This window comes from Dromaius novaehollandiae, chromosome 3 (genome assembly GCF_036370855.1).
Source record: "Dromaius novaehollandiae isolate bDroNov1 chromosome 3, bDroNov1.hap1, whole genome shotgun sequence".
Lineage (NCBI taxonomy): Eukaryota > Metazoa > Chordata > Aves > Casuariiformes > Dromaiidae > Dromaius > Dromaius novaehollandiae.
In genome coordinates, this window is record NC_088100.1 from 16,716,153 (window position 1) to 16,741,115 (window position 24,963).

A 24,963-nucleotide genomic window follows, 5' to 3' on the forward strand; every position below is an offset into this window, starting at 1 on the left:
GAAAATAGGATAATAATGGAAATAGCAAAAATATTGTTTTGAGCACTATTGATGATGATGTCTGGCTTCTCTATTAAAATAAATATTTGAAAAAAATAGAGTTTAAACGTGTATTCACTGAATAATGATTTTCCCATTAGCTGTATGTAACTTTTTTAAAACTGACAAAGAAACTGATTTGACATATCATTAATTTTGTAAAAATGAGAACTATGAGTTTAGTTGCATATTAATTACCTTTATAACATTTTCTTACTCTTCCTGTGAATTCCAATGCATTTTTCTGCATTAGGTGTAGTAGAATTGTATGTTCTCAATTTAAATTGACAAATATGTAAATCCTTAGTCTATACAGCTTGCAGAGCTCCTTTGCTCTTTTGTTTGTTTGTTTTGGTGGAGACTTTGAACAGCACACTGTGTTGCCCGGCAGGTACTCTGAGGTGGGCTGGGGGCCCAGCTCTGTTCTGACCTGTGCTGCCATGCTTCCTTTGTGTAGAAATCAGGGAACTGGGGGAAAAATGTGCCTACCTGAATCTTGTCTTGAGACAAAGTAATTTGGATCCTAAAGTATGCACAGAGCTATACTGCCCCCCCTGCCCCCAAGGTAGTATCCTTACAAAATACTAAATTGCGCTCTATGGTTATAGCAACTTGAGCTGGCACTGGTTCAGGTGGCACTGGCTCTGCCCATGCTTGATTGCCTGGTGTCGACAAGTCCTCTGAACTTTGTTTGTGTCTGGCCACAGGAACATCAGAGCCTCTCTCTTCTGATGGCACTTAGTACTATCCTGGGACCTCTGTGCACAAAACTGCAGTTAAAATGCAGTGGCATTTTAATACTGTAAATAAACACACTTGCAGGAGAAGGAAATTTCTTGCTTGTGTTTTTTTTTTCTTGTTGTGTCTTTTTTTGTTTGCCTTTTTCGTTTTTAAATTTCTTCCTTTCACCTTAGCCTTAAAAATGTTCTGTTTTAATGCATACAGCAAAACTCCAAAGGTATCCTAAAATAGGTAGGCTCTCAGTTTGAATAGGCTGGGACAGGGGGAAACAAAGTAATAAAATTTACACAAACAACTCTGTAGAGTTTTCCTTTTTGTCAGATTATATGAGAAATCTGAACAATGGTTGACATTTCTATTTTTTCCTGGTATTCTGTCACTGCTTTTTTTCTGCTTATTATCTCGTTTCCCACTTATTTTCTATGACCTGATTCTCCAACTTGCTCCACAGATTATATTGAATAATCAGGTTTTTTAGCTTTTAAGTGTTTCATGACAGATTATGTGCCATAGAGCTTCTACTGTGAATGCCAGGTTTTGAGTACAGGGATATTTAGAACAGTGTGTGGAGCTACAGTTTAATAGCAGGTAGACTCTTTTCCCTTGTTTTGGAGACTTCTGCTTTAGTTGTTCATTTAAAGATTTATACCAAACAAGACCACATCTGGGGATTACCCTTAGTATTTGGAGTGGCCTGAATTCTAATGAGTAACGTGCACTTTGTAAATCTTGAACAGATAGTGTCGTAGAAATGGAAGTGAAGAAAAAGGTTTATCGAAGTGATAGACTTGTTCACATAATGTGTCACAAGGTGGAATGAAGAGGAACTTTCATTTAATTGGAATAGACATGAGTCAAGGATTCTCTAATCTCATTTCTAACAATCTTCAGCAGACAAATTTGATAACAAGAGAAGTTTTGTTTAGTTAGTAAACAACCTGTTTTTCTAAAAGAAGCACAGTTTTATCCACCCCAGTCATGTTTTAACAGTCTTGTAATGAAATACTGATTTGTGATTTATTGAATAGCATGAAAAAAGTGGTACATGTAATATAATTGGTCTGCATTCATGTTAATATTAATTTTGGCATTTAGCCTTGAGAAAAAAGAATTTGGGGGCAATTACTGAATAATTTAAAATCTAAATGGAGACAAAAATGTCTGACTGAAATGATGGCACAAAATCAATCTGAATGTCATATGGTGCTTAAGCAGACTATTAGTGGATCAGACAAGATTAAATATGTAATGTCTTTTTTGTCAGTGACATCATAGCTCTTTTCTTGAGAGCTCTTAACTAGTTGGAATAAAATATGCAGCACTGTAAAAAAGAACTACCTAGTGCAATTTTTGAGATGCTATGTTATGGTTCTCAGCTAGGATTGAAATCTTAGGAAGAAAAGTTTATGAATATTTTGCCTTTTCTTGGGGGAAGAAACAATATGTCAAGGCCTCAACTAGTACTTGATACAAAGACAGTAGTGATCTAAAATGTGATATTATGGTCTAGAATACTGAAATATTGTCATCTAGAATACAATTTTTTGGTTTCGTATGTGTAGTTGTATTCAAAGACCAGTCCTTTTGAATGAAGTGCTAACACACATTTTTTAAATGTGGAACATTATCTCATACTGTTACCACAGCTATCATGTTAAAATGAACTGTATATATTCTATAGATATACAATCACTTCTATTTGTTTCCATAATCAAATAAGATTTTAATGTTGGTTTTGAATGACAACCATTACTAATGTTGTCATTACTATCCGTATTGTCATTTCAATTGAGGAGTTTTTCATGTGAATTTTCAGCAGACAAATTGGAAGTCTCATTGAAAGTCGCACTCTGCAGAAGTTAACTAGCCACTTTACATCCTAAAATGTCAGTTGATTTGCCCCAGAGAGAAAAGTGTAGTATTGGATTTTTCCATTCAGCTCACCTACTGAAATAATCATACTGTCACAGCAAGTATGGTTGTGTGCCTCAGGTTAGAGAGGGATTCCAACAAGGAGAGTGGGAGGGAAGGGTGAAGGGAGCTAATTGTTAACTTGGGAAATTTGGAGGAAACATATATGGAAAAGTGTACTGATAGTGCAACGTAATATTGTTCGATAAATCCTTTGCCTCACAGTGGAAATATGTAGCTGTTTTCTTAGTATTTCGCATTATCTCTTCCTACAATATGGGTTTTTCCTTGAATAAAAAATATGAAATGTGCATGTGGTGTTTTGTTTTAATTAAAATAAATAGAACAGAATAGGATTTAACATAATTGCTTAGTGAGCTAATGAGTTCAAGATCCAGCTGTACTTTGCAGATTGTTTTGATATCTAGTGCCATTAGTTAAGGTCATAATTGTATCTATAATATTTGGCTCTGAGGATAGCTTTTAATAAATTAATCAGTCAGACTGTGACCGCTTGAAACAGCTAAACACGAAGCCTCTAAATTGTTGGCCTCAAATAAATGACCTAAATTAAAATAACTTTACATAATTTATAGTACTCTTTATTGGTAATGCAAGCAGTAGGTTTAATTGCATTTTCTAACTGCTGTTGTTCTTAAGATACATTTGTTTTCAGAGGGATTTGTTTATTCTTACATTACCGCACCGTAGCTGAGAGCCTAGCTCTAGTTTTCTGTGTAAGAATATACAATTTTATAATGTTCTTTCATATCCACAGGTTTTAGGACCTGCCCCAAAATGGTGTTCCTTCTTGGACAACTTGACTGAAGAGCTGGAAGAGAATCCAGATAGCACAGTTTATGATGATTACAAATTTGTTACCAGAAAAGACCTTGAAAATTTAGGTAAAACACTTGAATCTCCTCTTTAATTGGCTTCTTTGTTCAGTTTTAGATCACTTACATGTGTACTTTGTAGTTCAGAAGGGACACACAACTAAGCAACATGGAGGACTGTTAGAAATCCACTGGCAATAGTTTCTGCCAATCCTCTTGGTTATTAATATACCAGACTGATGGCTTTACATTCTGTGGTTCCTGCCCAGTGTAACAATAGATGTTTTTGTTTCTCAGATTTTTATCCCAAGGAGAAGATTGATATTTGCTGATATAATATGTCTAGGAATCTGTGTGTGTGCTTTCAGACGCTCGGTGGAAGGCACAGGAAAAGTTCATTTAGCTTTCAAAATATTTTTTAGGTTCTCTAACAGTATGTTGGAAACCATAGCAAAATTAGAAAAAAGATTCACCTGCAAAAAGATATCTTCATTAAATGTAATATTTTCCTTCAGAAAATAGAAATCATTCTAGGGCCAATAGAAAAACAGTTTTAACATGTATGGTACTACAGTACTGAAAATGATCTAGCAGAGGAAGTACGTTTCACTCAAACTAGTTAGTCCTTTTTCGTCCTGTTACATATTGTGATTTTTGCAATGCTTTACTCCAGGTTAGTTTAAATTTCTTTACCTCTAAATAAAATGCTACCTTATGGCGATTGCCTTAGGCCTGGCAGGAGACCATACAAGGAGAAGGTCCTCTAAAGCAGCTGCATCTTAAGCATTAGTGTTCTAAAGCAGGTGGTCTGAATGTACCTGCAGATCTTTATTTGAAACTGAAAGGATTAAGGCACTGTGGTATTATCTATACAGAATGTTGACTGGGAATAGTTCTGCTTTAATGCTCTATAACTTAGTCAAATTGAATTCTCCATAAATGCAAGTTTTCAAATAAAGAATGAGCTTAAGGGGTACCTTTCACTGCCTATGTCCCAATGTCCTTTTTCTTTTTTTTTCTTTTTTTTTCTTTTTTTGGTATTACTAGCCATTAACTAGAGTACTCTTGTTTTGGAATATGCAGGAAGATTGACTTCTGGAAACAGTTAAAACTTTTTAGAGAGAACTTTGCTTTCTGAGGTGCAGAGAGTTATCTCACTTTTTTTGTTTAATAGTAAGTTTGTTAATTCTTAATTTCTAACGATCCAATGTCTGCAGAGGAAATTTTATTTAAATTTAAATAAATAAAAAGCTTCTCTTTTTCTCAGTTTTGGTATTTTGTGAAGATATAGGGAACAAAAATCTGAGAACACTTAAGTGTTTTCATTCTTACTTAGGTCAGGGCCTAGGGTGACAGTTTTATGATCTGATGTGGTACTGTATTTCTTTCAACATGTTGATTCTTCAAAGATAGTGACCCAAGGCAAAGCTCTTTAATTAAAAACATCTCTATACCCCACTAAAAAAGTAATAGTCAAATGTGTATGGACTTTCAAAAAAAACCTCTCTCAAATTTTTCCTTTTAAACTTTCTTTAGAGTTTAGTGCATGTGGGCAGCTTTAAAAAGTGCACAGTAACATGAATTATGACAAGAAAAAAGGACTGTATTGCTCTGAAGTAGCTCATATTTCTTGCTGGCCTAACTGATTTTCTTGTGGTTTTACTCAGTCTTGATGTAGTAGATGTGGCTGTTAGAGAGACTGATGTGTTGGGTTGGTAGTGCTTGTTTGTCTTGAAACGAGTAAGTGAAGTGACTTGCTTGAAATAGGAATTCTTTATATATCAAAGTTCTTTGAAGTCTTCCTCTGTAATTTTTTCCCCAGGCCTTGCTCATCTCATTGGATCGTCATTACTCAGAGCATATATGCATGGCTTTTTCATGGACATAAGACTTTATCATAAGGTAAATAAGGCTGATTCTTGTAAATTTTTGCGTTTAACGATCAAATATTTGTGCTAATTTTTTTTTCAAGTAGAGAGCTGCCTCTTGCATTAGTGGTATTTTTTCTTCACTACCTTCTGTTTGATTAAAGGCAAAAATGATGGCCAACCCATTTGCTTACGAAGAATACAGAAGAGAGAAAATAAGACAGAAAATAGAAGAAACGCGTGCACAGAGAGTTCAACTAAAGGTAAATCCTGTTTCCAGTGAGTAAGCCTCTGGAGAAAACTATTCATAAAGAATAATTCATTCTTCAGTATATCTCAGAGATGTAATTACTGGGATTTGATTCTGTTTATCATCAGAGATGCAAGGTAAAGTTAGTTTTTAATTTTTTTTTGAATAGAACCGTAAAATTTCCATGGATATGAATCCTACAAATGAGAAAAGGTGAGGCTAAACAGTAAGGAACAGCTCTCATCACATTTGGCAGTTGAACAAGATAACCGAGTGATGAAACCTGCTGTTTCTACTTCTGTCATTAAACCAAATGACTTAGGCCATTAAAATATAATACTCTGAAAGACATGTATAAAAATACTATTGTGGGGCTCTGTGTTACTACCTAGTACCTTTCTAAATTGAATTTGTTCAACATACAAGGAAAAATAAATGCTTTCAAAGTACCCAACCTAATGCCTTACAAGGGGAGAACAATACAGAAGCTCTATAGAAGTTTTCTCCAAACCTTGCTAGTACTTGGAAATGTTCTAAATGAACCAAGGAGCTCTTTCAGTAATAGTTGTAGTAATGAATAAGAACTATCTTTTCTTAGTATGATGTGCTTTTAGTCACCTACTAAAATGTCCAAGTGTACTTTTTGTTTATGTTGAGTAAGATCACTGTTTTGGGGACTTTCTCCTTTTTTCTTAATCCAATAGGTAACAATCTAATAAAGGAAAAAGCTAATAAATGTAATGTTGGTTTTGTAGGAAGCACTTAGTGTGTTAAAATAGCATGCAAAATTTGATTCTAATCATACTGTCTAGATAAGTATAGGTTTTTTTACTTTGTTTGATCTGGAGTGAGTGTTATATGGTGTTTAAAAAAATGCTTTGGAGGTAAAACTCATGAAGGTAAACTATGTAGGTTTTCTGTGCATCGAAGAATAATATATTGATTAATTGCTTTCCTCTCATCAGAAGCTTCCAAAAGTCAATAAAGAGCTTGCACTCAAACTGATTGAAGAAGAGGAGCAACAAGCTACTAGAAAAAGGAAACAAAAGGTGAGCTTTTTTTTTTGGAGGGAACACGGAAATAGAAATGCTTACAGTGATTGATTGCTGTTATTGGCCAAAACAGATTCATAATTCCATTTTTTCTTAACTCTCTAGATAGCTTATTCTGACAGGTGGATTTCACTGCAGCTGGAGCACCAAGAATGCCATGTAATAACTTTCAGTCATCTATATAGTAAGCATATATTGATGAAATACTCACTGTGAAGATGATGTGGGCTTCACAGGAATCCAGAAGCTAGCTAAATGCAGCATCAGTAACAAAGTTGTCCAGAAAAACCCCATTTTTTTTCATTTGTTAGTATTTTGGTGGTGACCACAAGTTAAGCATTATCTATAGAAAGGAAGAGCAGGCAGTTGCCCAGAATAGCACTGCAGTATAATTGCCCTTCGTTGTACACATGAACTCCATTTGTTAGTATTTTTAGTAAAATGTTAAGTACATTTTATAAAGTAGCCAAAATGGTTCACTCTTATGCAACAGTTTATAATAGTTAATGTTGAAAGTAATCCATTTCTATCTTAGATGTTATATAAAGGAAAACACAAATTAGCATTTAATATCTGGTAGGAGAGAGTGGCATAGCAGAAATTTACCTTGTCGGTCTCTATAAATTAGCAGAAAGCTCTGGTGCTTTATGTGGATGTCATTCTGTAGGTGCTTATTCTCACAGGAATATAGCATTCATGAAATAGTAAGCAAGGCAGACATTAACTTTGTGGAGCATCGAATGAAACCTTATGTGTTGAGCTGAGGTGATGGCATGAATTGATGAAAAAGTAGGTGGTGATAAAACCTTAAATACAAACTTTCCAAGCCTCTATTACGATGGAAATATGCATTCAATAAATGGGGGGTGGGGAATTTGTCTAGGAGTATGGATTGTATTTTTAAGTGGTTAAAAAAAATACATAAAAACATATTCTGATTATTTTCCTGAAATGACATTAAGAGTCTTATGAAGAGCAATGTATTTGAGGCTTTGGGATGGAAATTTCATTTTTCCAAATAAAACAGCAAGTCACACGTGCAGCATCTTCTGTATTCGAGATTTACAGTTGTTCTTTTCTGTATCTTTTTTTTTCCCCTTGTTAGGTAGCTATCGAAATTTAATGTTGGGGTGGGTTAAATGTGCTTAAGTTTGGCAATGTTGACAGACAAGCTTTTTATGATAAAAAGCTATGTATTCAGTGATTTAAAACAACAACAACAGCTTATTCACATAAGCTTGAACCGTGCCTAATTCATCAGTGGCATAACTTACACTGGCTTAATTTTCTTTTAACAGGAACAGGCTGACTTTTCCACTTTGTATGTGAAGGCAGCATAGAAAAACTGTATAAGATATACAGAAACACTTATTCTTAAGTGTTTACACCAAAACAATAGTAGCATTGCGTAAAGATGTATTTTGCCCTAATAATTTGTTTTATATACTATAGAATCATCCTGATCAGGCAGGGTATTCGCTTTGGAGGTACTGCTGATTAGCCAATAGATATCAACACATCTCCAGATTAGTTGGTTGAATATATGAGAAACATTAATTCAAAAATATTAGTAGTAGTGTATTTAAGCTGTCTATAGTGTGCATAAGAAACCGTCTTGCTTACAAATAGCTTAAAATGATAGTCACTTGATTTGTGGAAATAATAAAATAGAATTAGAATATATCTTTTTTTATATGACCTAGAAGGAGAAAGCAACTGGCATTTTCCATACTGTTTGGGGGGTTTGTTTAATTAAACAGGTATTAATTGAATGAGCTTTGTTTTACCAATTTTAGAATTTTGTGACTAACTCATACTTTCCTTTGTTTCCAGAATCTGCCTAGCCTTCTCAAAGATGATCGTTTTAAGGTCATGTTTGAGAACCCAGATTTCCAGGTAGATGAGCAGAGTGAAGAATTCAGGTTGCTTAACCCACTTGTTTCTAAAATAAGTGAGAAAAGAAAGAAGAAACTAAAGATCTTAGAGGAAAAGGAAGCACAAGAACAGGTAAAATATTTTCTATTAGGAAAAAATCTGTAGTTTTTTATTTTGTTTCAAACATTCAGACTTTTTTACCCTAGAAAGAAGAAAAGAGGAAAGAAGTGGAAAAATATCTACCAGCTACAGTAATTTAGATATAAATTATAATGTTATCATAGTTTGTTTTCAGATGTGAATAATATTATGTCTACATAAATATAGGTTAGAAAAACATGTAATGTGTAGGTGGAGGTAATTTTATAATCTGTTTTCTGCTTTATTTGCTGTTAGTGCTTTTTTCAAGTTTAAGTTCTCTTCAACTGTGCTTATGTAAGGCTGTCACGTACTCTTATTTGCAGGAATAGTTTGAAAAGAAAATTAGTTGATGATTTCTTATTTTAAACTATTTTTGTCTACAGGAAGAGGAAGAAGAACCAGAAGGAAAACCAAGTGATGCAGAAAGTTCTGAGAGTTCAGATGATGAAAAAGGCTGGGTTGAAGAGGTCAGGAAACAGCGCAAACTTCTACGCCAAGAGGAAAAAGTAAAGCGGCAGGAAAGGTTCAAGGAGGATCAGCAAACATTACTGAAACCTCAATTTTTTGAGATTAAAGAAGGAGAGGAATTCAGAAGCTTCAAAGACTCTGCCAAAAAACAAAAATTAATGAAGTAAGACTAATGCTCTTATTTTAATAGGTGGGGGTGGAGGGTTATCAAGTATTTCTGTACTATGCAGGCCAGTGGTATTTGGTTAATTGGCATGATAGTCTTGGAAATACGTATTAATAAAGCCACATCTGGTGATTCAGGGATATAACTTACAGGGACACAGTTAAAAGTTTTATTTTCTAGTTAAACAAGTATAATGTTTAAAATATGGGAGAGGGACAATGAAAATGGGATGAGTAAAAGTCAATATTCTGAGACAGATTTGGGGATCCACTACTCAGTGCTGGTGAACTGCTGCTCACAGGAATAACAGCACTGTTGTCTGTGGAACTGGCTGTATTACTCCACCAGTGTCATAAAGAGATTGACAACCTGGATCTTTTTGATCTGATCCTCCAAAAGACTGGAATACTGCATGAGTAGTCACTGTTTTGGGAGTAGGATCCAGGGTGGTAAAAAAAAAAAATTCTGGTCTGGGTATTTTTACAGCATCCAGAAACTTTTGACAAAATATGCTTTCCCTATGTTGTCAGGACTCACTATTTCTGTTTTTCTTTTTGCAATGCTAAAAATCAAACTTGTGGGGTTTTTTTCAAATTTCACATTTCGCTTTTATCCTTAAATTGTTGATAAACTGAAGTAGTTGGGTACTATATGAAGAGCACATGTATCTTTTAGAGTTGCAAACTAAAGGACTTGGCTTTGAGGTGCTTAATGCCCACAAATCTCATTGATTTTTTTTCAGGGGTGAATTAAGCCCTTCAGAAGTTGAGGTTTAATAGCCTTTTATTACTTGGAGAGTAGACACCAGTGTTAAAGCCTTGAGAAACAATAGCTTCAAAGTTCTTGCAACATATGGATACAGAGCAGAATTCTGACCAATGTTGGAAACAGGTTGCTGCACTAGATGGATCCAGTAATAGCTGTTATGCTTTTATTTAGAATTAAATGATACAGTGAAAGAAAAAAATGAATAATACATATAGTGGGGCTCCTTTCTTAGTGTCACTAATGACTGACTACAGAGTACTATTGGATTAGTCTAGATGTTTCGTGATGGATATTTTCTAAAGTTACTTAAGGAATCATTTGATAAAAAAAAAGATAGCCTCTCCTTAAAAGTACAGATTTTTAACTGGGATTATGTAAAATGGTCTCTAAGTATTACTAATGTGTTGGTTCTATGGTAATCTGTGATTTACATGTTATACCTGTAAAATCTCTTTAAATACAAGTAGTAGGATTTATAAATTAGAATTTGTAGCAGTTCTGCAGAACTGATTCTTGTGTTCCCCTAACCTGTTTTCTGTCAGCAAATGTTTACAAACAGGTTTTTTTTTCATTCTTTTTATTGAATATACCTATTAATTCTAAACTCTTGCATTTCTTAGTAGATTTTTTCCATCAACTTTCTTCTGTTTTCTTTTTTTCATCCAAAAGGTGAAGCAACTTTTTGCTCTTGTAGGTTTTCTGCCTTGTCAGAAAGACTCTCAATTTGAAATATTAAGATTTCTTTTCATTTAATTTAAAACATGGGGAGGGAAAAATCATTGCTTCGGACAGAAGAAAAATGAAAGCAAATACTATAAAACTGTCCAGTGGATGGAGGAATATCAGAGATGACATAAGACATGGAAAGACATGTAAAAGGCTCCTTTTGAGGGAAGAGAGAATATATCTTAAGGTTCACTGTTAATACTGTGCAGGATATTTTGCAAGGTGTGGTGCATAATTAGGGTGGCTCATGTTAGATGCCTGCTGTTTGAGAAATGCACAGATTGGATGTGATGTCATGTTTGAAGACAAAATTGAAGATAGAATAGGGTGACAAAAAATGGATGTGACTGTTATATCCTTTAAGTTTGACTATGAGTTACCTTCATGGTATTGTCTTTTCATGATTTTTCTTTTGTCTGAACACTCGCTGACCCAATTTGTGCTCATCCAGCCATTATGTACGTAGTTTGATATTCCTGAAGTTCTTACAACGAATTTTAAAATTATCAGCTGGTGTCTTTTTCTAATCTTGTGTAACTGATATGATTCTGCCATCATAATTAGTCAACGTTGTGAGATGACTTGTTTTTGTTAATAAGTGTTTTTGCATACTAAAATTTTATAGAGAAAATACCTAAATATGTTTTCTGCTAGCCTTATTCAGTGATAAGTAGTCAGCATAAAAGCAATTAATTCAAGTAATGTACTGAAAATTGGGAAGACTGTAGTGGCATGTACAATCTAGTGAGTCTGGCATGTTTGTCTTTGATTTGATTTATCCAAGCTATGGAATGATTGTCTGTGACCAATATAATTAAGTACCTTAATACCTTCACTATGCACTTAATGGCTAGGTGTTCTTTTTTTCTCTAATCATATAATGTTCTACCTGAGGAAACAGTTTATGACTTATATAAAACTGGGTGTTTCTTTTGACATGTTCCTGACTCAGCACAGCTCCAAGCCCAGCTTCTAAAGCAGTGGTGCGTACTATATATTTCTTAGTAGACCAACAGTCTACGCATTTCTTTGTGCAGAGAGGCTGCAAAATTTATTCACAAGTGCAACAAATGCCTTGTCTCAAATCTCTCTACATTCCATTTTCCCCTCTCGCGCTCCTATGCTTACACATGAAAACCTGCTGCAGGTGTTAGTAAAGATGCAAAACTTGCATAATAAGTAAACAAAGAAAAGTTTAAGTTCCTTACATAATAATTTAAAAGAAATACATAAAAGGAAATGGTTTTTATCAGTGTACCAAGAGACCTTTTGATTTTGTGGGTGTACCTTTTAAATTTTTGTTATTAAAGTTAGAGCATATCAAAACTGAAAATGACAGTAGTGATATTTTAAAATATGACAGTCGATACATATATTCCCTGAGATGGCCTAGAAAGTCAAAAAAAAAAAAGCTATCAAAAATATAGTTCACATTCCTAGGTATTGCTGATATAAAACAGAAGGTGAAGTTCTAAAAACTGTTCTCTTCCTTAGGAAGAGAAAAAGAAGTGCCTAGACATTTTTTTTTTTTTTTTTATTAACTATAGGTCAGGGGCAGCATTTTTAATAAAACTTTTAATGGATCTATTGAATCAATTTATTGAGGATGTTAAAAAGAAAAAAATAATTGTTTTAAGTGTTTGTATATCATAGTGTGTACAGTTCACTATCATTTGGGGTTGCATATTTCCAGATAAATATAGCCTTCAGTAAAATTGCAATCCCAAACAGTTTTCCCAATATCTCCTCATTTTAATTTTTCTCCTGACCGAAGCAGTATCTAGGCAGTCATGCTAAATAATTGCTGGGTAGTAGCCATATTTCTCCAATTCACTTTCAAAGGGGAGAAAAATGGAACTTCACTTGAATATAGAAATCCCACCACAATGTCAGTGACTGATCTTCTGCCATAGTTAGCTCTAAGGCTTAGCTTGTCTTCCCGATTCACACAAGTTTTTACATGTACTCAATGAAAAAGATACTACAGAAAAGATACAATCAAAGTACCTAGTCATGAGAAATAAAGCAATTCTTGACAGTGATTTTTTTGTAGTTAATCTGAAAAGTCTTTGTTACATAAACGTCTCATTATCCAAAATTCAGCAGACTTCAGAGGTTTCATACACAGGGCACAATCTGTGAGCCCTTCATGCATGGAAATTCCGTGGCCTTTAGTGGCTGCTTATCATGCTTATTGCTGCTTATCGTATTTTTATGATGACTTATTTCCCCCACCTTTCGTAAAAGTAATTTGCAAAAATGTATATACTCGCATCCTATTAACGCATACACTTTAAAACTTGTACAAAAAAGTAATCTTTTACCCCTTTTCAGAAGGATCTAATAGGGTACTAATAGCAATATCTCAAATTGCAAGAACTGAATTTATTTACAGGTATATGAAAGTTTCCTAAGTACATCACAGAATAAGTTTGTCTTCCTTATTGAACTGGTTGTGCAAGCCGTGTCATTCTCAGTTAGCATTACCTACTTGTAAGGAAGTCCATAGAACCCAGATTATAGATGATGGACTTGTTATGTTAGGAATCACAGATGTGTTTAGCAAGGCTGGCTGGAGCAAGTACCACCTCTCACTGTCTGCCTCACACCTTTGCTGGGGGCTGTGAGGAGACAAAGTGTAGTTCTACTCCTCGGTTGTTCCAGTTTACAACCCAAAGTACTGAAGTCATCAATGGTGATATTAAATATCTGCTTGTAACCTGGAACAAGTGGGGCATGTCCACATGTTTTACCTTTGTAGGGGCATTAGCTTCCAGTGGGAGGGGAGCTGAAAGTAGTATCTGTTTCGGCCACAATAGCTAACTCCTGTGTAGACAAATGCTAGAGTTCAGTGCCTGAGGGACAGTGTATATACCAGAGAGCTTACAGAAACTAACTGACAGGCACCATGCAGTTGATGGCATATACTCATGTAAAGCTCTTTATAGGGTCAGGATCTGTCTTGTTTATCAGATTCAGTCATTTGCATTTGTTTTTTGGTTTTTTTTTTAAACTGTTTGCATTACACTGTTCCAGGTTCAGTGTCAAAACAGTCATTTATAATTGGATTACATAGCTTATCTCTGTCAGTGAAGTGATGCATTCTATGAAGAATTAACTTGAAAATATATTCAGGATTATTTCCTCCCCTCCAAAGTGGAGGAGAGACTTCAGAAATAAAAGATTTCAAGCAAACTGGATACATCTGGCTATAAAATACTTGTATTTTTATTTGTAACATGTACTTACAAGTGCAGCTGAATATACCTGACTTTTTTGACATTTCATAGAAAATCATTGCAATGGAAGGGCAAGATTTCTTTCTCAGATCAGTCCTGATGCTTTTTTAAAAGAAAAAACAAGGAACTTTACGTAAATTTTAAAAATGACTTTACTATAAGAAATATCTGGAGGGAATGATTTGAGCTTGCATTTCTTTCCTGTTTGTTGAATGTTTATTTTTGAGAGGTATGGCATTTGAGGGTTTCAGAGAATCTGAGATTAGTTTTGACTGCATTATCAGTCTTTATTATAGTAATAAGATGGCAAGAATAGGAACTAATGTTAATTATTCTCTGCAGGAAAACTCTTGGAGATCGTTTAAAGCTTGAAGAAAAACTTGGCACACTCAGTGTGTCTGATACCACAGTAGGCAGCAAACAGGCAACATTCAAATTAAAAAAGGTGAGCTATATATATACATATTTTTTTTTAAGATAATACAGAGGTAACTTTAGTTTTTGCATGAAAGAACAGGAACCTTAAAACCATCAAACAAATGTCCCTCTTCGTTTCTTTATAAGCTGCCAACTCTTCTGCTTCTTGCCAAGAGAATGAAAGCCTCCGGTAGTACTCTGCGTTTATGCCCTTATAACTCAGGCAGCACTCAAAAACTTATGTTTCGGTGGAAAATACTGGCTTCCATTTTTTAGTAGTTTATTTGCAGACATACCATCAGAAGCTTGTGACCTTACCTGACATCTGTGCCAGGATTGATCAGATCTTGGTTTGCAGGTCTAAACACAATCAGGATGCTGTAGGTAACAGGCTTTCTCTTGGTTGATAATGATGCTGAGTCTCAGCCTGATAAAAAACAGCACTGAACCACTTCTGTCATTGAACTTTTGTAACACAAATCACAGGAACGATTTCTGATCCTGTTCTACTTACCAAATTCCATTTGAAGTATGTAGTCAAATTCTGCCTATCTACCTTTCCCATAGGGTTTTTATTTCCTGTTGTAAGGAATTTTGTAGATCCTAATGTAGGTAGGTGTAGTGAAATGCATGCATGCGTTTGCTGAATTTGTGGAACACTTAGGGATTTCTTTTGCTAGAAAAACATTTTAGAACTGAAGCAAGGACATATTATAAAAGCTGAAGATCCATTTTCATTCTTCAGATTCTTCAGCTGACAAAAGGTACTTCAGTTAAAACTGTTTTTCCTCAGGTAAACTTGTCTTCTCTAATACATTTCTCCTTACCACTGGTCAAATATTCTTGTCTCACAGAAAGAAAACTACACTACCATCACAAGAATGTTTAAGTAGTTATTTGATTATCATTTTGGGTACATTTGAATAAAAACGTTAAATAACCAAATTTGTTGGAATGTTTCTGCATTATTTTCTACATGATCCTTGTCTCTTTTCAGATGTCCTTCTTCATCTGTTTTTGATTCCTTTATTTCTGGAATTTAAAATGTGTTCGCTATGGAATAAGTCACTGCTATCACCATTCCAGGACTTTTACCAACTTCAGTTATGTTAGTGCCTTGCAGCTAATTAAATGAGCTTTGCAGGGCTCCTAAAACGTAGTCTTTTTTTACAGTAACTTTAAATTAAAAAGTGCTGAACCACAGAGTTTCTTGCAGTTGATGGTGAACAATGAACTATCACCTTCCATTAGGAGTTTTGTGAAGAATTAGGAGTAAGGAGGGAGAGGACAGATGTGGTACTAGTTCAGAAAGCCGTATTTACGTGAGTCCGTTGGATATGATTTTTTTTCCCAGTTCTCTTGCTGTTAATGCATATGGATTTTTTTTGTGTATAACTGTAACTGATGTTGCTTTACTGAAATACGTAAGTCGTGCCTCTAAAGTTGGGGGTCTTTTTCTCCTATGAACTGAATAACAAAATAAGGCTTAGAAGGCATTTCTCAAATAAACAGTCCACTGGGTATATATTCTGAAGTCCCGAGAAACAGAGCAGGGAGAACTAAGAAGAATTCATGCCGTGCAGTATGCTCAGTTACGACGCTTTTTTTTGAAATGATGAAGAGAATGAAGTTGGCAAGCCAAGAAGGAATTTAGTATTACTCCAGTCATTATTAACTTCTGCTTTGTGATGCCCTATCTTTAAAGTGCAGGTGTATTTAGGAGTAAGTAGAAAGATGTAGGGTTGTGATTCCGCAGGATTGATATCATGTGACCTTGTAGCCATATTCAGCCTCAATTCCACTGACCTGTTGCACTGTAGCTGTTGAGTTGTATTAACAGCTCTCCAAGTGCCCAGTAACCACTGACAAATCCAGTGCTACAATCATTTGTCACTGATATTTCACAGATCACTTTTCAGGGGGTTTCATTATGGTACCTCAGTATTGCATCCTGTTTTTCAATTTTAGCATGCTTTGTCATAGCGAATAGATATGATAAAATAACAGGTTTTCTAAACTACTTAAAGAAAGGTGATGTAGAGGCCTTTTTTATTAAAAAACAAAGCTTTTAATGCAAATCAAGCCAATTTCAGTACACTAGCTGTAACAGTAAACATTAAATTAAGAGATATTTGTCAAGACTGTTTCAGATGAAGTCTGGAGGCAGCGAGGAACCACTTGCATTTTCACATAGCGGGTTTCTTGATCCCTACTTGTAGGGAAAATGAGCCAATAAATTTCAACCAAGTCTAAAGATCATTAACTTTTATTACCATGATACAAGTATGTGTTTACTGCTACATTTGTTAAATTGGTTCATATCTCACTTCAGCCCAAATTCTGTCTATGCATACAAATCTCTAGCTCAAGTTCAAAAAATACTTTTAATGGGAGATTTAGGGAGAGAGGGGCTGATGTTTGAGTGCTGCTGATACAAAATTAGTGGTGCAGTGGGGATGCAGCTGTTTGAGTTACAGTATTCTCTCTCTCTGTTAATCCAGTCATCCTTTGCTGCTGTTTTGAAGTCACTCTAATTCCTGGAGTATTTTGTAGCACAGAGACTTGCATGAGCTTGGCTAGTTCAAGTCCACTAGTTCCAATTTATGCTTAGTTTGAAAACAAACCTTAGTCCTACAAAGAAGGCAGTATTTAATGGCTGTGAGAGCCCTTTCATCTATGTAGTATGTAAATGAAACCCTTTCAGTGCATTTTTGATGAAGAGGAAAAACATTAACAGAGTATGTGCCACATGAGCAGAGTTTTTTAATCATTTTCACATAGAAAATCTAGAATTGTAAACAGCATATCAAATACTTTTAATATTATCAGAAAACCCATCTGTTTCAGTGAAATTAACTAATTGTCCTGTCTGCTTTTTAAAATGCAGTTGTGCAAATATTAAGTATGAAAATATTTTTGACCAAGATATAGTTATCTTGTAATAAATAATCTCAGTAAAAAATAATCTCAGTACTCATAAAGTAATAAATAGTCTCAGATTCCTGAATGACTTGTGAATGATAGTGCTTAGAGATAGCCAGAATCAATGGGTACAGTGTAAGACAAGATAATGTGAGAACATTTATAGTAATATTTCCAGATTTCCCTGAAGAAATTGTAACTAAATATAGAGGTACTTGAATAATGAGGTGTTATGTAAGTTTACAAGAACCTGAGTAGAATAAAATACCGTTTTGTAAACTTGTATGGTAAAACTACTACATCGTCCCATTTCCACAATTCTAGATATGGCACCGGTAAAGTTTTTACTGTTTGGTGCTCTGGAACTCTTCCGACTTTTAGTACTGACATTATTTTTCAAGGTTCGGAATTCTAATTCATGTCTATTTTTGTTTTAATATTCCAGTCAGAGCAACAAAAGAAACAGCAGGAAGCTGAGAAACAGCATCGTCAAGAGAGGAAAACACTCAGGCGTTCTGCTGGCCACCTCAAGAACAAACGTGGAAGAGGGCAACGGTTTCATTGATTTATTTTATGTTAATTTTTCTAAGAAACTGCTTTTCTCTTATTTTTCGTTTGAAAATGGGACTTCACAGTACAAATGTATTTGTATTTGTAATGGACACAGAAACCAGAACTTGCTAAACCTTCTATTAACTATTGAAAAGCTTATGAAAGTGTAAGTATTGGCAAAAGGACATTGTGAGTATGGTGTATTATAAACTCCAGTATGGTTGTATTTGTGCAGAAGGCATCAGCAGCTGGTTATTGTGTAACCCTGGATGTAGTCTATATAAGAATTTATCTATACAACAAGGCTGTCTGTCTTTTTTTTAATTTAAGCAGTTGGTTTTTGCTTTCTGAAATGTTCTTTATTTGTGACTACTTAGATGCAAGATCTTGGGTGAATTATTTTGTCTGAAAACTTTCTTTACAAGGATACTATGAATTTTGCTTTTCTTTTATGCTTCTAGTAGAGTGACGTACAATTGTTTTTCAAAACAGTTCTCAAAAACTGATTTTGACTTTATGTTCTTAGGCTGCCTCTGTAGCCAAGAGGAGATTAAAAAAAAAATGGTCATCCTGAGAGCAATGGAGAATGGCAAGCTTGCATTGTTGTGAGTCACCCTATAAGGAAATCTCTCTTGCCTCACTGATGCACAACGAGGAATCTAGGAGGGATTAGCTTAATAAGCTAAAGTTTGGTGAACATTGCCTTTACTCGGAATCCTTGGTACCAGGTTTAATGTGTTTTGGTAAGAAAGCCATGAATCAGCAGGCTTGTAGAATCATGTAGTATATGTCTATATACCCAGCAAATTAAGGCCATACAAGTAGTCTCCATTCCTTCAAAGTTAGTTTAGTTAAATAACTTAAGAAACTTGAACCTATGTTAAGGAAATGATTGATTATTTTGAATGTCATCTTTCTGATTACCAACAGAATGCTTGTTGCTAAGCAGCATGCAGCATCTCTTCTTGGTTTTTATCTCGCAAAACCTTCATTTACATAAGTAGTCTGCTACACAGGCAAAGGAATTAATTTTACCTTTCATCTTGAAGGAACTTTGTTACTGCTTTCTAAAAAGCTTTATAATTTGCCTTTTTGCTAAATCCAAAAAACTCTGAACTTTGGATCCAGCAAGAGTCAGTGAATCTCCTCAACCCTGTAAATCACTTTGAGAACTGAAAATTATTAAGTGTTTTGCTTTATAAACCAGAGAGACTATTAATCTGGTCAGGTCTCCTATACAATACTTACCATAAAATTTTTGCAGTTATTTCAATAAGAACCTAACAATTACTACTGAATCAAACTACTAAGGGAAATATTTTTTTTTTATCTTAGCCTGATGTTTTCTGATCAAGGTTTATTTTTTAGTCAATAGATTAATTGGCCACACAGTTAAATTTATTTTCTTCTGATTTAATTTTACCTGGTTTTAATTCCCTGCCTCTGGTTTTAATTATATTGTTTCCTTTAATATAAAAATTCCTTTTGCACATGGTATTTCCTTCTTTGAAACATACATTGCGATCAAGTCCCCTCTAAGTCTTTGCATTCAGCTAAAAGACAAGAATTCTCTGTGTCATAGGTTTTTTTCTTCAGCTTTCAAATTTCTACATTGTCTGTGAACTTGTCACACTTTCTATGTAACACAGAACTACCCAGTATTCCAGTGTCAGTCTTACCTATGCCTTATATCAAGAAGTACCATTATTACTTTAGCCACTGAGAAACTCTAATGCAGTGTCATTGCTCCAGGGTGTGTCCCTCTTTTTGGAGTCTTGCCTTTTGGTGACATTAAACTTCTGAAATCCAACTGAAATGACAAGTCAAAGTATGTACTAGTGCAATGATAACAGCTTTACTCTGGAGCATTGTATTATCTATTGGAAATTATCTGCATACTATTCAGGTGTGTTCTCTTCATACATATGGCTGTACTAAACATGCAGAGATTAATTGTGGAAACTTGCTACAGCCCTGACTGATACAGGAAGAGTTAGAGATTAGCTGTACAGAACTGGTACTGTAAGAACAGGAATTTGGAGATGTCTTCCTGTAGATATGTCACATTTTTATATGCAATGTGTATAAATCGTGTATATATGTGTGTGTGTGTGCGTGTGTGTGTGTGTGTATATAATATATATATATATATGTATGTGTATATATATATATGTATGTGTGTGTGTATATATATATATAATGATACTCACACTTTTATCTCTAATTAGCCTTACTATGGCAGTAAGAGATACCGGTCATTCTGGAGAACAATCTTAGAAAATTGGAGGTCACAGATAGTATTTGTGAATGAGAGCTGGCCTGAGTTTCTGAGTATTCTTGAACTTCATACTGAACTTCAGTAGTTGTGATGTGCCCCTTCAAGAAGAGAGACTCTACTGTCTTTGAATTCTTTAGTATGCTTGTCTTTGTTTAGGAGCACTTGCTTTGTGGATGGTTCTCCATTCAGCAGTTTCTTCATTTGTGCATGTCATTGCTCAAGGCTTGCAAGAGATCATGATGGAGTAAGGTAGTTGTATAAGATGAAGAATAGGCAAAACTGTAAAATCTCCATTTTAGCCGTAACTGAATTCATGCTCTGGTAGGTAACCAGTGGACCAATGTAGGTTTCGAAAAAACAGAGAGAATTAACCGGTAACAGGTCTCTGTGCCAAAGGCTGTTTTATGCTTCTGATATGTTTCTGAAGGAAGTACATATCATTCTAATGCATGCAGGTGGACAACGGATATGTCTCTAAAGTGGAAAGGCAGTATATAATGTCAAAATTAGTAAATTAATTGAGCTAATATGTAACCTAAGGCTACTTTTTCCCATGACCTTATTTAAGAATTTAGAGGTTTTGATGCCAGCAGCGGGTTAGAATCAGTGATATCCAGAAAAGCATATTTCCTATCCTTGGTCTGACTATAAAGTGCTTGAAAGAGGGCCATGTTCTTTATATATTGCTCACTTCAGTGAGAAGTGTTAGATGTTTGCATTTTGGTAACAGAGTTAGGCATGGCTCCTTCAGGGTGTCCAGCACTTGAACTCTGGAATACAGATAAGCTATTGTTTGTAGGCTGTGCCAAGCTGCCTGACATGCCTTCAAGCCCAAGACCTTACAGTGAAATATGATGACAGGTCCTTGCAAGCCTTGCCTTTGAAGTGTGAGGGAGCACAAGAGTGGGCTGCTCCACAAGGGAAGGGAAGCTGGGAGCTGAAGGTAACAACAAAGCAGGCAGGGGCAGTGACCTCTCCAACAGGGGCTGCAGTCCTGCAGTAACCAAACAAGAAGAGCAGGGCAGGTCTGGTGACAGTAATGAGGTTCAGCCAGCAGATCAGGTTACCAGACAAGTCCCTAGTGACAAGGATAGTCCAAGGTCAAGTCAGCGGGTCAGGACCAGTGAGGTGCATGGACAGGCATGGGCACACCTGCAGCATAGCTTAGGCAAGGACCAGGGCTGATGCAGCTCCCAAGCAAAGGAGAGGCTTCTCAGAGCTCTTTCTCGCACAGCTCTCCTCACAGCTATCTGATCCCCACTTATTTAGCTGAACCATATCAAAGGCTGGCTTTGAGCACAGGCTGCCAAACCCTTGACAAGGTGTGGGGAGAGGTAGAAGAGCCTGTCGGTGCACTCAGGGCCCTGACATGAAGCATATTTCAGATTCTTCAGATTGATAAAGCAGGTTAATGTCCTTGAACAGCTGTTTGGGGGGAAAATTGAGAGTTTCAGTAGAAGCTGACATTAATGCAGTATCATTGCAACCAATTAACTTCACGATGCAACCTGAACAGGAGTTCCTTAGGTGTCATCCTGATTATATCAACCTATTTTCTGTTAACAGTACTTTATTTTCCATTCTGTAGGAATAAGTATGATCCAGTATTGCAAGTCCTAGAAGCTCAGCAGCTGCTGTGATCCTTTTGACATTTAAGGCTGGTTAGTCTAAGGCAAGAATGACCAGATGCTGTGGCCTTGTGGAAACCCTGATTGTTTCATATGTATGAGAATTTAGTGCTAATAATCTTTTTTAAAAGCTCACTATAAATAAACTTTAAATTTCAATTTAGTGGTTAAACATGCATGTGTGAAATATCAGCAAGATAGAGAGACCTAGATCTGACATGTTGCCTAAACTTCAGTGCCATCTTGCTCCACAAATAATATAGTTGACTTCAGGTAATCTATCTGTCATTAAACTGAAATTATTTGTGTAATGTTCTTTCCAAAATGCTGTTAACAGACCAAGAAGCATGTTGAATTCCTGTGAGTTGAGTTCCTATAATTGTCTGAAATTGAGAGTATTCATCAGTTTACACAAAACAGTGAAAGAACTTACAGCACCTTTCTTCATATCAGAAAATAATAGTGAAATATGATTTAAAATATTTCCCTGCATAAATATCAAGTATATTTAAAATGTATATACACATTTTTTTACTCATGGAGTGCCTTTAGGTATGGACATTAAAGTAAGTATGAATTGGAATTACCAACTTCAAGAAGAGTTGTGTGGGAGGATGTAACAGCTTTCAGAATATTCCATCCCCATTTTTGTTCTCTATGTTCATTCACCCTAGGTGGGGAAAAGGAATAATAGGCTTGAATTCCAGGAAGAAAGACTGAGACAAACTTTCAAATAGGGAAGGATAGTGAAACAGTGGCATAGAAGACTGAGAGAAGTTTTTTAATATCCATTGAAAGATTTGTAATGTCAGATTAAACATCTGCAGGAATCTCACAGGTATAGTGGAGTCTGCCTTGAGGAAGAGGAATGGATTAATGAACTTCAGAGTACTTCTCAAGCCCAATGATTCTATGATCGGTTGTAGGACATAAGGAATAGGCATGCAGCATTAATTGACTGGAGTAATTTTTCCCCTTTGTCCCATCCCTCAGCTGAATCACTCACTACTTTTATCTTTATCTCTTTTCATAAAGATTTAATACTTTTTTGGCTTGTTTCCATAGCTAATATATTTTGTCCTTAGGAAGTAGGGTTTTTTATGCTGAATGAAAGCACATAAATCTATTAATAAGCTTTAGCTCTTGATCATTTTCTCTGTGTTTCAAAGACCATTTTACTCAACGAGTGACTTTTTGTGAGGAATGTGAAGTAGTCCTGTTGTATCACTGAAATGAACAATTTATAGTACAGCCTGCAAAAAATAACCAGATTTAGCAAACTCTTGCACAACAGCTTGAGCAAAAAGAATCCCAGCATTTTAAAGACACTGTAGTTGGATAAATGTAAACCTTTTAATGTTCTTAAGTCTGTTCTTAAGTCATTCTGACTATAAAACTGAGTATTTCTAATTTCCACACCCCTTCCCCAGACCTATAATTTAGGCTTTCTCTCTCTGCCCCATTCCTCTCTTTGATGGCTGTGCTTGTTTTAACTGCATTTTATCTTTCTTCCTCTTTTATTTTTTTAATTTGGCCCAGATCATTGATCCATGTGGGACCTAGCAGCAGATTTCTATTGATAATGTGGAAAGGTGATAGAGGAAGGGAAGCTTCAACCATCCATTGGTTTTCATTCTCTTCTTTCTTTGATTTCATGTGTGATTTCTTACAAGTATTCAGAGTATCCTGCATTTGTATTGTTAGTGGCATTTCCATATGGAATATTGGTGAGCATCCTATGGTACTGATTAGTTTGCACATTCTAGCATAATCACAGGTAAAGTAAGCTAATTTTTATATAGGTGAATGAAAACTGCAATGACTGTGAATCATCCATAGTGCTTCTAGTGTAAATTCAAAAATGTACCTATCTGTTGCTGACTTTGCTTTTCAGGATCTCGTCTTCTAATCCTTGTTGTCTTAGTGTTTTCAGACTTCAGTGCATTTGCAAGAAGTGAAGATTGACCCTGAACATGGCTGCTGTTTGGAAAGCAATCATTTTTCTCTTGCTGTTAGAAAGCAATTGCTGTTAGAAGTTGCAGAGATACAGTGCTGCATTTATGCTGACAGTAACATTCAGTTAGAGCTTTCTTATATGAATACAGTCATTTTATAGCAAGATCAGGTGTGAGTTCAAAACACTTGTTCCCGGTGTGAACATGCTTTACAAATGACATTTGGGTCAGCTTACCTATGAAAACAAGTCCTTGTTCTCTTTTAACTCTCCCTTGCGTGGGGCAAAAGTGAAAATCCCATTTCCTCATTAGGGAGAAAACTAGGCAGTTGAAGTGGGAAATACCAGCCCAGCCCTAATCAAAATTTATACTCCCAATTCCTGGAACCACCCTTCCCTTCCCTACAGCGATTTCTGCCAAAGCTGTTCTGTCTTTCTTACTTATTATCTCTTGTTTTAACATCTGGCTGTTTCTTGTGGGGTGCCTGTCTCAGCACTCAATTTTTTTTGTGAATATAAGGATCTGTAGCACAAAGTTGTGCAAATATAGCACAGACTTGAGAATGAACACTAAAATGATGATAATAGATGGGTTGCAAATAGGCACACCTTGAACAGAATGGATTTGTATGAACTTAGAGCTCTGCAGTGCTGTGACATCAAAGCACGTGGTGGGGGTTTGGAGAGTTGGCACATGATCTTGCGCAAGTCATTTAGGACAGGTGGAGGGGTGCATGTCATTTTAACCGGAAAAGAAAACCCACTTGTATTGCTCAGTGTGCTTCTGAACCGCTGTTCTAGCCATAGTGTAGTAAGTGTCTCGATGTTTTGTTGGGTGGGTTGTTTTGTTTTTTAATTTTTTAAAGAATTTTACTATTGCATTAGTAGAAATGGGCCCAGGTCTAGGAGCGTTATGTGCAATTACATAAAAAGTCGAGCATTCAGAAATACATAACAATTATATGTCATCTTAATTCAGTAATGAATTCTATGGCCATAACATTTACCTGCATTTCTCCTGTAAACGTATTTTGTTATGTATTTTATCCTTTGAAATACTGCATCTTAACATCACCAGTTAAATGCATACAGTAGGGGCCGTGGTCATAAAAGGCCACATGCTTACCTGTAA

The 24,963-nt window shown here is 35.5% G+C and overlaps 1 protein-coding gene across 2 annotated transcripts in view; it reads left to right on the top strand.

The window, feature by feature from the left end:
- The window catches only part of NOL10 (nucleolar protein 10), a 55,773-nt gene extending 35,992 nt beyond the window's left edge, over positions 1–19,781 (top strand). For both annotated transcript variants that reach the window (XM_026097199.2, XM_026097200.2), the window contains 8 exons: positions 3,470–3,596; positions 5,350–5,429; positions 5,560–5,658; positions 6,611–6,694; positions 8,531–8,704; positions 9,097–9,344; positions 14,423–14,525; positions 17,865–19,781. In XM_026097199.2, coding sequence (XP_025952984.1) covers positions 3,470–3,596; positions 5,350–5,429; positions 5,560–5,658; positions 6,611–6,694; positions 8,531–8,704; positions 9,097–9,344; positions 14,423–14,525; positions 17,865–17,984 — 1,035 coding nt within the window. In that variant the 3' untranslated portion in view covers positions 17,985–19,781. The remainder of the gene's footprint in view (positions 1–3,469; positions 3,597–5,349; positions 5,430–5,559; positions 5,659–6,610; positions 6,695–8,530; positions 8,705–9,096; positions 9,345–14,422; positions 14,526–17,864) is intronic.
- Positions 19,782–24,963: the final 5,182 nt, after the last annotated feature.